The sequence below is a fragment of the Culex pipiens genome, chromosome 3 (genome assembly GCF_016801865.2).
Source record: "Culex pipiens pallens isolate TS chromosome 3, TS_CPP_V2, whole genome shotgun sequence".
In the NCBI taxonomy this organism is placed as follows: Eukaryota; Metazoa; Arthropoda; class Insecta; order Diptera; family Culicidae; genus Culex; species Culex pipiens.
The window spans coordinates 103348216-103362975 of record NC_068939.1 but is presented as its reverse complement, the minus strand read 5'-3'; the positions used below and the strand labels follow the sequence as shown (position 1 = coordinate 103362975).

At 37.8% G+C, this 14760-nt stretch overlaps 1 protein-coding gene across 2 annotated transcripts; it reads left to right on the top strand.

The window, feature by feature from the left end:
• Positions 1–144: 144 nt before the first annotated feature.
• LOC120418238 (glycerol-3-phosphate acyltransferase 3-like) lies at positions 145–12232 on the top strand. 2 transcript variants are annotated; one of them, XM_039580541.2, is made up of 7 exons: positions 145–576; positions 4946–5236; positions 5303–5551; positions 5672–5908; positions 6726–6841; positions 10026–10166; positions 10230–12232. In XM_039580541.2, the coding sequence occupies exons 1-7, from the start codon at positions 424–426 to the stop codon at positions 10525–10527; spliced, it is 1485 nt and encodes a 494-aa protein (XP_039436475.1). In that variant the 5' UTR covers positions 145–423; the 3' UTR covers positions 10528–12232. The 2 variants fall into 2 exon arrangements, with proteins under 2 accessions (XP_039436475.1, XP_039436476.1); XM_039580542.2 differs by lacking the exon at positions 5672–5908 and adding an exon at positions 6341–6574 and having other exon boundaries at positions 147–576.
• The last annotated feature ends 2528 nt before the right edge of the window (positions 12233–14760 follow it).

Genomic DNA, 14760 nt, shown 5'->3' with positions numbered 1-14760 from the left:
ACGCGAGTTTATTGATTTGCAAAATCTGTATATAGATGGAAAAACATCTGCAGCAACCAAATTTTATGCACTGATACTGAAATGTATGTGAGCGTCAAGTTAAACAGTGCCAGCTGGCCCCTCTGCTAATGTCAATATGTTTGCGTCAATGTGCTCTCTGTACTCGAAGTTGACGAACGTATACGTTCTTCGCGCTGTTGAATACCTCTTCTGACGCCGCCGCCGCCGCTGCAGCGATGATTGTAAAAAGTTCACCGTAAAATCAAAAGTATCGAGGTGATGATTGTAAAGTGACTGAATTCGATGCAGTGAAAACATTGGGGAAACTAGAAAAAAAGTCACTGCGGAAAAGTTATTCTCGAAAGAGTTGTTTTTGTTGTGCGGTTGTAGGCTAGGAAGAAACAGGAAAAAGCAGTCGCCGGAATGGAGGTTCTGGCTTCGGTCAGCTCGGTTCTATCGATGTTCGCGTTAACTCCCGTCATCAGCCTTATGTTCTTCATCATATTTCTGGCCTCGATTGGGAAGTCCTTGGGAGTGCGCCGGATGTACGTGAGCCTACTGGTGAAGATTTTTGAGGTAAGATATTTTCACCTTTGTCATACTGATATCTATTTTGGGATGTCTATTATGCGTCGTGCCAGGAAAAAAAGGTCGCGATGGCCACCGAAAAATCAATAAAGTTTATTAAATATCCTTTAATTTGCTCTAAATTCAGAAAAAATAACAATTTATTCCCGAGTCTTGGAAAACGTACACGAAAGGCAAATTGTTATCAGCTGGAAATAACACATGATCCTTGCCGGCCGCGTATTGACACTTGCGACACTAGAATGCAATTTATGTAATCGGTGTCTTATCTCAGCCTACTTTTATCCGTTTCCAGCACAAAACTCAACCTTAGGAGAAAGTTAAAATTCTAAATGGACAGGTATTTGTCCCACTTTACAAGCAATAGTTTCTCTCTACATGCCAATGGGTGGTTCATTCATGGAATCATTCCGTGACTATAAATCTAACTACACGCGCACATGCATGCACTCCCAGAGTTCAATTTACTCATACTTTTATTGAACGCGCGGGGTTGTACGCGGCTTCTAAATCTGTGCAGCTGGCTCGAAGGCCAAGAACAACCCTCATTACTCGTTCGCTGTGCGGTTGATGCTCTTGAACGAGCCTGGTAGCAGCAGCAGCAGTAGAGCTATAGGTTCCTAGGTGTCTATCATCCTTCGTTCATGCACTTGAATTATATTATCAATGCTGCCCGCGTTAGTAGCTACAACTAAAGGTAAACAAGGTTAATTACCAGCGGAAGTAAACACTCAGTTTCTAAGGGAGGCAACACTGCTGAACTTTAAACTGCTAAAATTTCGTTCTAGCAGAAGCATAATAAATTGTTTTAAATAAATTATCAATAAACATATCCTGCTTATACTTTCGTTTGTGTCCATCGCCACCCAAAAAAATCGGGTGCCGGCGACAGCAGTGCGTGTACTTTGACCGTCGTCGACGACGACAGGCAAAAGTTTAAGGTCAATTCTGATAAGTGGCGACCGCGGCAGCGTCCAAATCACGCCACTGGCAGCGTGCGCGAAAACATGCTGCTTTCTAACGAGAAGTAATCATCGCAACGATCATCATGTGATTTACAGTATCATAATATTTTGTTTCTCAACCTGCTGCTGCTGTTGCTCAACCAGGTTTAAAGTGCAATGCCGCGCAGATATCGACGACCAGCGACTGGTCCTTATCAGGACTGGGAGGATTGGCTGATTGCAACACTTGTATTGTTAGTGAATTGATTTCTGTGTACTTCACAGCCGACAGGTGGAACGCTACGCCAACGCTTTTTTGAGTACAGAAAGAATATACGATAAGATAGCTAGTTGGTATGAGCGTAATCTGCTTTTCGTATAATAAAAGGTACAGGCACCTATGAAACAAGTATATACCTTTTGATAATATTTTTAACAATGAGCGTTTAAAAGTTAGTTTCGATTCCTCCCACGACCTTTGGATTGTGAGTCCAACCCAAAATTCCAAAAATCAAAAGTTTTTTTTAATGTCGTTTGAAATTTGTGTTTGGACTAATGACGCAAAAAATTTTTTTTGGTTAAAAAGAAAGTACTCACATAACCCAAAACAAAAATTAATTCACAGAAATTGATAATTATTGGAAGAATCATTCTTTTTAAATTTACAAAACCTTTTTTCAATGAAAATTTACGGGCATTTACAAAAATGTTGATAAGAATGTATTTTTGCAATTTGTTTCTACAACATTAAAACATTGTAAATGCCATTTCCTGCTTTCTAGTAATAATTTATGTTTTTTTTTAAACAAAAACGATTTTTATTTTTTATTTTGAGTTTGTAAAATCTGTGTAAAAAATCCCAATCATTCGGGAAATTAGAAGTTTGAATTGGAAACAGATAAAAACGGCTTCGTTTACAACTTACTTACTTTGTAGGGGCAGGGGGGGCAGAATGGACCATGGGGGCAGAACGGGCCACCCTTGGTTTTGGGCTTTAGAATGGATTTAGACCAACTGTAAGGCAAGGGTCTTATAAAGGACGTCAAATAGCATCACCACACCGAAAACGAGTTGAACGTTTGAGTTCATTGTATTTTTGGAACTATGAGCAAAAATGTAAATTTATTTACAAAACCACGCAAATGTTGTTTATTTCGCGGTTCTTAAATAAGCTTTCTGAAGAGTTGGATTGTTAGAAAAAGTTTGCTCAATGCTTATAACGTTACTAGATGCTACTACCAAGGTATACAAACAACAACGGAACCTTCAAATCATTTAGAGGCTTGGTGGTGGAAGTGTTAAATTAAAATCCACTTGGGGGCATAATGGACCACCCTTTTCCTTCCTTATAAAAAACAATCAAAAGTTGAAAAATTTGAGCTAAATTGATTATTTCACTCCTGTTAGCTTCACAAATCACGTGTAGGGGCAGGGGGGGCAGAATGGCCCGCCTAAGTAAAATGCGCCAAAAACCATAGAAAAACATGAAAACTTATGAATTCAGTGTAGTAGGCTTATGCTTTGGGATGTTCCCTTCAATGTTATATACTTGGTTGATGAAATTTTTTAGCTTAAAACTGTTTTTGAGCCACTTTAAAAAAAAAGTTTTTTCGACTTTTTTTCCAGGGTGCGGGGCAGAATGGGCCACCCTGCGGGGCAGAATGGGCCACCTTAGAAAACAAGCTATTTTGTCTAATACAACGTTGAAGGGAGATAAGAAATGACTTAAGGTACCTTTCTAACATAGTTACCATGAAGTTAGACCACTTTAATAAAAATAGTCACTTACCAAAACAAAGATTTTTGAAAATAGTGTTAATATGTTGAAAAAGGACACTATTTTTACAAATAATCATCAAAACAACTAAAAAATCAACTAATGTTGCATTAAACGTGATTTGTGAAGCTACCAGGAGTGAAATAATCCATTTAATCCAAATTTCATAACTTTTGATTGTTTTCATAAGGCAGGATAAGGGTGGTCCATTCTGCCCCCAAGTGGATTTTAATTTAACACTTCCACCACCAAGTCTCTAAATGATTTTAAGGTTCCGTTGTTGTTTGTATACCTTGGTAGTAACATCTAGTAACGTTATAAGCATTAAGCAAACTTTTTCAAACAATCCAACTTTTCAGAAAGCTTATTTAAAAACCTCGAAATAAACAACATTTTCGTAGTTTTGTCAATAAATTTACATTTTTGCTCATAATTCGAAAAATGCAATGAATTCAAACGTCGTTTTCGGTATGGTGAAGTTATTTGACGTCCTTTATAAGACCCTTGCCTCACAATTGGTCTAAATCCATTCTAAAGCCCAAAACCAAGGGTGGCCCATTCTGCCCCCCTGGTCCATTCTGCCCCCCCTGCCCCTAATGCAACAAAAGTTGATTTTTTAGTTGTTTTGACGCTTAGTTGTAGAAAAAGTGTCTTTTTTCGACTTATTTAAACTATTTTCAAAAATCTTTGTTTTGTTAAATTACTATTTTTATAAAAGTGATCAAATGTTATGGAAACTATAATGGAAAGGTCCATCAAGTAATTTCTTATCACCCTTTAACGTTGTATTAGAAGAAATGGCTTGTTTTCAAAGGTGGCCCATTCTGCCCCGCACCCTGGAAAGTTAGTCGAAAAAACTTTTTTTTTAAAGCGGCTCAAAGACAGTTTTAAGCTAAAAAAATTTCATCAACCAAGTATATAACATTGAAGGGAACATCCCAAACCATAAGCCTACTACACTGGATTCATAAATTTTTATGTTTTTCTATGGTTTTTGGTGCATTTCTCTTAGGCGGTTCATTCTGCACCCCCCCCCCCCCCCCTGCCCCTACTCAAGATATTTGAAAGCATTCTTGAGGAATTCAAACATTATTCGAGAAAGGGAAGCTAATAATAGACGAAGAATTTGCGAAATACTGGGACGACCGAGATGAATTAATACTAGAAAAAAGAGCAGCAGCAGCCAAGATACTACAGGATAAGCAAAGACAAGATGGACGCAGCGAATGATGTAAAGAATCCCATTTATTTACTTTTGTAAATATTTTAATTTTGAGCAAATAAACAGATTTTTAGAAAAAAAAAAAAAAAAAAAAAAACATTGAACCACATGTATGAAAAATCCTTCTGGTCTCGGGAGAAAACCGGGAAATTGAAAATCGAAATATGGTGGCCACCCTGTATTATAACCAGTAAAATAACCTTGATAAGCGGTGATTTCCCCGTGTTTATCTTTGATGAAAAAATAACTTCAAAACAAAGCAAGACAATCTGCCGAACTTTTATACTTTTATGAATTTAGATAAAGAATGACGCCCATCAATTGAAATATTGATAACAATTATTTGGGGAAATCCATTTTTTTTATTTACGCGTTTTAAGATTCAGTTTTTAAACTTATCGTCTGTTTCCATAGTATGGCCGTCAAAATATCGAGTCCATCCGGAAGCAACAGTTTGCCAACCTGGACACATCGGACACGGATGACGGCAGCACCCAAGCTGGCAAAGAATCCGCCGATGCTGGTACCGTGGGCGACAAACCGGACTGCGCCAGCAAACTCAACGGTAACGCGAACAAGCATCTCTCGAACGGTGATCTCGCCAACGGAGGCAACTCGGTTATAAGTCGTGTTGAGTCGCTTATCCTGCTGCCGGACGTCGACGGCACCCGGAGCAAGAGCCGCGAATCAAACCACGAGGAAGGGGTAGGTTGTTTCTGGGATTTGGTAGTATGAAGTTTTGTACTATGATATTATTTATGTTTGTTTTAGCAAAATGACTCTTTGGAGTTTAAATTATCAAACTGTTTGGATTACGTTAAATCCGGAATGGAAGCAATCATCGAAGATGAAGTAACGAGTAGATTCGAGGCAGAAGAGCTGAAAAATTGGAATCTGCTCACTCGCACGAACCGGCATTATGAGTTTATATCGTTGAAATTAACCATTATCTGGGTGTTTGGGTTCTTCATTCGATATGTTATTCTAATGCCAAGTAGAGTATTTATCTGTTTCGTTGGGGTAAGTATTTAGAAAGATCTCAACTTCATTGACCACACGTGACAAGAACAACAACAAAATCAAACAAAAGACATCTAAAGTGAATCCTTGCAGTACAACTTTCAAAATTAATTTTCCTAGGTCGTCTATTGCGTGATAGGATTTGCCATTGTCGGAATAATACCCCAGCGGAAGCTGCGAGTGCGCGCGAATGATTATGTGTTCAAACGTACGTTCCGCATAATCTGCCGCTCCTTGTCCGCGGTGATTAGATTCCACAATGCACAGTTCAAGCCGAAAAATTGTGGCTTTTGCGTTGCGAATCATACGACTCCAATTGATATTGCAATTCTTTCAACAGACCACTCCTACTCTTTGGTAAATTTTGCTAGAAATTATATATTTTATTTATTTCAAAACTATTCTTCCTGAAAAAAAAAATCTGTCGAATGTTGGCTTAAACATGTTCCATATTGTGGCGTCTAGCAAGAAGACTATTTCTGGAATGCTTTGATCGACCTCTCTTATTCCCATTTTTCAAGGTACAGTTTCATTTTGTAAATACCATCAAAATTTAAAACAAAAAAATATCCATTTGCGAAGAATTCACTTCTTCGGAGAACTGCCCAATTCGACCACTCTTCATTGTGAACGTTTCCCAAACTGCATAATTGGCACCACAACACACAAAATACACACATAAAATATAAAACACCCGCGCATAAACATTTCACAACGAAACGAATGATCACCTCATTGTAAATATGCTCAAATATCATCTTTAATCATTGCCATCCCCCCCTCATTTAGGTCATGTGGTTGACATTATGCACGGCACTGGTCGGTTGCATACCGGAAGGACCCACCAAACGATGGATGGTGAAGATGGTTTTGATACAGTGCTTCGGTGTACTCTCGAGTGCCCTGTCGTCCGTTGTCAATTATCATAACTTAGAGAATCGCCCATTAAACGGCATCTGCGTGGCGAACCACACAAGTCCCATCGATGTGTTAATGTTAATGTGTGATAACTGTTATTCGTTGGTGAGTAATTTTCTTCTCGAATCCATTCAAACATGAATCTGCACGAACTAGGGATTCCTGGTAACTCTCTAAATTTACTCTAAATTGCATCTCAAAACTCTTCTCGATAATTTAGTTTGGATTTTTAAATAATGTTTTACTTTTTAATTAGATTGGGCAAAGACACGGCGGCTTTTTAGGAGTATTACAGCGAGCTCTGGCACGGGCTTCGCCACACATCTGGTTTGAGCGTGCGGAAGCAAAAGACAGAATGGCAGTCGCTAAAAGGTAATACTGGATTGCTGCAAATTGTGCAGATGTTAACTGAGCTTAAAAATGTCGAAAGAAGTGAAAAGGAGATCATACGCTCTAATGTGTACACTGAAACCCCGATGGTTTGACACCAATTTTTGCCAAACGAACGGTGTCACTTTTAAGTTTGACACCCTTTTTACACAGTATGAAAAGTGACAGTTCGTCACTTTTTAATTTGACTTTGACCAACCAACGAGGTTCAAACTAAAAAACGTGTCAAACAAAAAAGTGACCAATCACCGGGGTTGAGTGTATCTCGTTTAGTAAAATTAAAGAGGATATTCTCTGGTGGAGTGCTCAATAGGATGTAACAAAATTGACTTTTGGCGGGCATTCAGGGGTTTGTTCCGGTGGGCGTACTGAGCCCAAATCCCAAATATGAGCTTGATAGAGTTATCTAAGCCCGCTCTCACGCACACTAGCACGCCATTTGTTTTGCTGGATGGTACAAAATTTAACCTCAATCTTTTTCGTGTACGTACACGCAATACATGCGCACGTAGATAACTCTATTGGACGTTACAGGAGCTGGCGCTCCGCAATTCAATTTTAAATGGGATTTAACCAGTAAAATTATTTTTGACAGAGAACTTTGTCCTAAGGTTTTTCTACGTGGTGTCAATCCAAATTTTTTGCGAAGCGAAAACGTTACGTGACAAATTCCCCTCTCGGCAAATTTCTCGCCTTTTTGGCACACGCTGATTGGTTGAACAAACGTTTCCCAATCAGTCTATAGAGAGACGTGAGATTGATGTATCTAAAATCACCCCAACTCCACCTCATAATTTTCGGATCGTCGACGGGGCAAAAAGCGAATAAGGAGGTATAGGAGAATGGGTGCAAAGAGGCGGGGCATACGTCCTCGATCTAAATCAACAAAAAGCGGCTGGGTCAGTCCCGAAAATTCATTCGCTTGCTGAACGTCGACGAGTAAACATCAGGAGCAGATGGCCTGGTGGCCCGGGAGCAGATGGCTTGGAGGCAGGCCTCAGCTAAGACATGCCAGTCGCGAGAGTCGATCATTGGAATTGGCCACCACCTGGACTGGAGTGGCCGGAGTCCCCGGAGGGTGTTCCGATGGGGGGACAACGAACCATAAGAACCATAAGAGTTAGGGCAATATGGGTATCAAACTTTATGGTTTTTGATACTGGATATGAAAAGTTGCATTTGGCCTTTAAATTTAGAAACTATTTTGTAATCAAAAGGGCAGTTTTAAAGTTTGCTGTTAATTAACTTTGCTGCCGCCGATTACTTGCAACATCCTTTCAAAAACATTTCCGCATCTTGGTAACTTTCGGGTGGTGAGGGAAAGTCGATTGATTTCACCTTAATTTCTATTTCAGCTCCACTTGCAATTTCCGTCCCTTTAGTTCGATTGGACGTTAGTTATAAGGGAATCATGGGGAAATTTGGACCGGACATTCTAATCGAAAATTTCAACAATCATCTTGCAAAGTTCTTTGTCATACTGGTCATGTGTAACATAACCGCCTGCACCTTTTTTTCCAAAAATGTCTATTTTTGAGGCACTTTGGCCACTTATGCGTTTATTTTCAACATCACTGGCGTGTATGCCATAGCCGGTTCACAAAAACTTCATCATCCCGGTACGAGAATCGAACTCACGACCTGTTAAAAAAAACTCAGGTGTTTTAGAAGAACCGTTCCAAGATGGAAAGATTTTACGAGCGAGTCCTCAAACAGGGCATACCGTTTTGTTAGGAACGGCATCAAGTCATCACTAATCTTCTTGAAATATTCAGGGGTTGGTTGGACATATGACATATATAACTAGCATCTGAGCCAAATATGAGCACTCTAGGACAATGAGAAGTGGGGCAATTAGGAACACAAATTTTTAAGGTATAAAAACCTCAAAGTGTTTGTAACTAGGGTTAAATTCAATTAAATTTCAAGATTCAAAGAGCACCTGAAAGGGCTCAAGAAATGCAACAAAATGAAGGGTGAAGCACAGCACAGCACCACCTCGAGTAAGCACATAAAATTTATGCCAACTACTGGCCAACAAGATCAAATTTAATCCACTTTTGTTCAAAATTTCAACACGTTCTTCCTCACATTTTTTGGTCACTCACTTGTGACCGGAAATGCAATTAGGCTGGTACAAATCTTATTTTAAGTTTATAACGTAACGCAAAATTTGGGATTTTTGAACCCCCTCCTTCGTAACAGATTACCGATCTCCTACCCCCCTGTAACGCGTAACACATGGTCTTTTTGAAATTTTTATGAGTGCTTATATGAAAATTTGCGTTACGTGACAAAACATATTTTTTCATCACACCTCCCTCCCCCAATTTTCGTAACATTTCGAAACAGGCCTTCGCCTCCCCTAAATTTATTACGTAATAAAAGAACGCTCCCCAAAAGAAAGCTGAAGAAAATCGATAGAGAAGCAAAGGCAAATAAAGAACAAAGGCTGGTAACCAACACCACCAGCAGCGCATGTAAGAGTGAGCCAGTGCTGCCAGGAAACCTTCTCTATAAATGCCACTTTTCGTGAGTGATCGTTTAAAATTTCGTCAAAAATGGCAGACACAAAAAAAGCGCTGAAAGAAAAAATGCTCAGCTGATAATAGAAGTTGCGTGGGGCTTAAGTGCATTCTCGTCAGATTAGAATACACCCTGGAAATATTTTTTTAAATGCTTGTAAAAGAAATACGAACAACTTTTAGTTAAAGTCAAATTAAAAATTAAAGTGTACTTGGTTTTAGTAAATTTCAAGGAACACTCCAGATTATCCAGCATCATTCAAATACGATCGCTTATTAGGTTTAAAATGTATTTCCCTACTCCAAAAATAAAGCTAAATGATTTTCTAAAGAAAATAAAACACTTTTCTTTGCACAACTGATCGTGAAGATACAGAAAAATATAACATTTCAAAATGCAGTTTGGAAAATTTCAAAAATGTACAAAATAGCCCATGCGATTATGGAAAAATATAAAATCTCTTGCCCGATTAAACTTTGGACGACGTTTCTTTGGCGATTTTTGGCAGCATACTCGAGATTGATGTTCGAATCAGCGGGATAAAGCATGATCTGTCAAAAGTATACGCGCTCATATTAATGATTTAAGCTCAGCACCCCTGTGGAAAATTAGGGGAAAAATAATCTTTTTTGTTCCGCAGACTGAAAGAGCACGTGTCGGATCCAAACAATCCACCGATTCTGATTTTCCCCGAGGGTACTTGCATCAACAACACTTCTGTAATGCAATTCAAAAAGGGAAGTTTCGAAGTTGGAGGTGTGATTTACCCTGTTGCGATAAAGTAAGTCGGCTGAACGTGAGCCTCTTCGCATGTAAGCTAACTTTTTTTTCGAAACATTTCCAGATACGATGCACGGTTCGGAGACGCGTTCTGGAACAGCTCGCGATATTCGATGATGCAGTATTTATACATGATGATGACATCGTGGGCAATAGTGTGTGATGTCTGGTATCTTCCTCCGATGACGCGCGGCGAGAACGAGTCCGCGATCGACTTTGCCAACCGGGTGAAGGGCGTGATCGCGAAACAGGGCGGTCTGGTCGACCTGGTGTGGGACGGCCAGCTGAAGCGCATGAAGCCAAAGAAGGAATGGATGGAGAAGCAGCAGGAAGAGTTTACCAAACGACTCAAGGGAGAATGAGTCACAACAACCAAGGCAAAGTACGGAGACACAGGTTGACCCAGTCAAGCAAGAATTTCAATTTATGCCAATATGCTCGATATCATGTGCATGTGCAGCTTTCTGCTATTATTTTCGAGAGTTTACGTGAATTTTTATTTTTGTAGAATAAATACTCTATCTTCAAATGCAAAATTTCAGGGACAAAAATTGCAAATGACCTGTTTTACAGACATCTATAGAAATTTAATCAATTCAGCGACGGAAAAGTTATCTGTGATCTTTGAAAAGGGTCGCTATAGTAGAATAAACTCTACAATTATGTCGACGCACTAGTATGCTAACAATTACACGCACTAGAAAACAAAATATGACTCGCATGCATTGCACAACACCGAATTTGGGTCTAGAAATACTATTTGAAAAAAAAAACTACAATGCTTATCCATAATTTCTCGGAAGTTATTATTCCAACATGTTGTGCAGCGTAACATAATTTTTCATAGTTGTTTGAAGCCTGATCGACATTTTGTTCAATTAATTCAAGACAAAATGAAGCTTTTCGCGCCCCTAATTGTGGATTAACCAAATCAGAAACATTTATTCAAAATTGATACTGTTCAGTAACTCTCTACCGATCTGGGTTATTCTAGCTTTCAATCAAACCTGAAATTTTCGATTCGATTGAGAATTTGAAAAAAAGCTCTGTGTATTTTTTTTCCTGCTTTAAACTATTTTCTAAATCTTCATCTTTCCCGTGAAATTAACAATTAAAATAAATACAGAACCAACGTTGTCTGTTGTCGATTATGCATTAGTACAGCTGGTAAAGCCAATTGATGTTGTGGGTCCTAATTTGCACTAAATAGAATAACTAAGTGATATGCGCAGTCTAAACCTCAACATTAAGCTTTTTTGAAAATGCGGCAAAGCCCTATGTATTATATCGTTTAGTACACACCACATATTTGACTCATTGTAATATATGAAATAGAGAAATTTACTAAATAAGACTGAACAAAACTATTTTTGACTAAGATTAATGACATGGTCGCTGTGCGAGTGGATCAACTGATAATTCATCGAAAACAAAAAGCGGTGGAAGGTTTAGTGATAGTATTTAGCTTTTTCGGTGCATTTAGTTTACGGGCACAATACCAATGTGAATTTTTCAGTTTTGTTTTAGTTACAAAAAAATAGTCACAATACGTCAATTTATACGATGCTGCAAAACAAGAAGGAGAAAGAGAGATGGACAATCACACACCACAGCTTAGTTTGGTAACAAATCGGTTGTAAATTTATCAAATTTTAAGCGCACAAATCAAAAGACAGACAACTCAGTGTTATTGTGCAGAACGCGATTTAATGAAGGCGTCCATATTCTCTACAAGAAAGACAGTAGTTCCTCCAGCCAAATCTTATCACGAAATTGGGTAGGTTTCCTTCAAAAAACCTTCATCATATTTGCGGGTAGATGGTTCCAGTTGTAAAAAAGGAGAAAAATCAGTGTTTTAACAATATTCAAATCACAAATATCGTGTAGTGCACCATCGTACCTACTAGGAGTTGTTTGAGTACATGATTTCAATTTTCATTCTTCAAAAGAACGGCTGCCCAAACCAGTCCTATTACAGCAGTGTAGACTTTCCAGTGCTCCAGTAAGTAGTAACTACGATATTCGGTTCGAGCCATCGATTGAAATAAAAATAAGATTTTTGTTAAATGCCCGGCCTTTTTATTTATGTTTCGATATCCTTCTTCTTCAATCGTTCCTGAAAATCCAGAAGACCCCGTGGTGCGGTGGTTAGCTGCTTTGGCTGCCGATCCCTCATGTATGGGCCTAAGGGCTCGGATTTGATTCCCGCCCATCTTCTCTGGGTGTTCTGTGTTTGTCCCGTTGAGTTAGTAGTTTCAGTCTGAAAAGACGGTGTGATTGTCTATTTGTTTTGAAAATCGCCCATTGCACAAGTAAACTCAATCCCCGGTGGTTGGGCACCCTTTTCGTTTGACACTTTTTTAGTTCGTACCCCGATGAGGTTGACAAAGTCAAACCAAAAGTTTATAAGTATATACAGTAGGGTGCCCAGAATATGGGACTTTTTTTCAAAACCTCGCTCCACAAGCTGAATATTGTTTCTTGACCTATTTTAGGACTCTGGGCCAAATATAAGCAAAATCGGTCATCATTTACCCATTGATACTCGGAGGTGAAGTTTGTATGGGAAAAATCGAAAAATTGTATGGAAAACCCAAGTTTCTTACGGTTTGGTCTGCACGGTGCGCTACTTCCATCCAAATATTCCCAAAAGTGAGACTCTTATTGAAAATTTAATGCTCTACAACTTTGTAGAATATACCAAAGCTGTAAAACTCCATCTTGAAAAGTTATTAGCGATTTAAAAAAGTCATTTTTGTATGAAAAACATTTTTTTCACCAACTTTAGGCTCGGGTATCAATGGGTTAATCTCATCCAATTTCGCTCAAAATTGGCACAGATGCTTAAAATAATCCAAAAAAAACGTTTTCCGCTTGTGGAGCAGGGGGTCATTTTTTCTAGGCACCCTAGGCACAGTCTTTGCGGCATAATGCCGAAGACGGTGACAAATAAATAAAAAGTGACGAACTGTCATTTACTACACGGGACTCACACTTACTATCAAACTAAACTTTTGGTAATGTGTATGAGTTCCGTGTAAAGAGGGTGTCAAACTAAAAAGTGACCCCGTTCGTTTTACAACTATTGGTGTCAAACCATTGTGGTTTCAATGTAATTCGGAGGAAAAAAAAAACAGAGATAATGCAAATCCATCATCATAAAATCATTCCACACTTGTTCTGATTAAGATTGATTGAATATTTAATGTAATATTTTCCCAGTAAATATTATTTTTGCAAGTTTTTACTGATCATTTTTTAGCGATAAGCCACGCTCCATACAAAAAATGCTAAAAACGATTTTCACTAAAGTCCAAAAGATTGTTAAGGCTCTGGAAGGCATCATTCCAGAACGGCCATTTGGCGGCCATGTTTGTTTTAGAAAAACATTCAAATCTTGATTCAGAATGTATCAATAAAAAATGGTTTTCTTTGTGTTGTTTGTAGAAGCATTTTACATATAGTGATTATTTTTTCATTTCAATTTACTATTTATGGAGCCTGAATTCAGAATTGCTCCAAGTAAGTCTATGACCTTAAATGGGTTCATACTTCATGTTATACATTTTCAAAAAATGTATTCAAAACGAGTCCAAAAGATTGAAGATCTGACATTCCTATCAAAAGTTATAAGCACTTAAGTGTTATTTATTTATACACTCTTTATAGACCGTTTCTTAGATATTTTGATAAAAATGTTGTACGGATCGTTGTGGTTTGGTTGAGCGTTTTAGCAGAATGCATTACTGTGAATACAAAGAGACGAGTTGTTCCTTTTAATTCATTGTACGGATCTGTCATGCAATCCATCGTTGGATAGAAGTACACGGAGAGACCGGCCGGGGCAAATCTAAGAAAATCTTGGTTAATTTAACAAAAAGTATGGGTTAATTTTTTACACAGCTTTTTTCAACAATCGATTGTTGATTTTGTTAACCAAAAATTGCTGACCACCAGTAACTAAAATTAACTAAAAAAATAGTTGGAATTGCCATTTTTGTTGGTTAAATGGCCGAAAAAAAATTCTAGCAGTCGACTGCTAGAATATTTTTTTCAGAAAATTAACTAAAAATTTCTTGTTTTCAGCTGAAATATTGTGGAATATTCTGTTAAAAACTGGCTGGGACATATTTTTCAACTATTTTTCAACAATTTTTTCGTTGTATCAACCGAAATATTTTTGCATGCAGCAAATTATTAGTGGTTTATAACAAAACATTTCTTAATTAGACATAATTTATGTAAGTGTTGATTTATATTTTCTTTAATTATCTAACGATACAGGCTGGGCCGAATTTCTAGCTATATTTAAACTAATGTCTTACTTGAATACAGAAAAATATTTGTACATGTAGTCAATAACTAGCAGTTGTTAGCAATATTTTTATTGAATTTGCAGTAAATTTTGTAATATTGCCTCACAAATTAATGCTGAGTGTTTTTATATTCGCATTTATTGTGCCTAAAAATTTAACGTTTTGTACTTATTTGTTTTTTTTTTTTTTTTTGCATGAAGTAGTTAAATTACTGTTGAAAAGCTTTTTTATAACTGTTGTTATAAAACATGTAAAGTTTGATTAATGTTTTAAAAAATT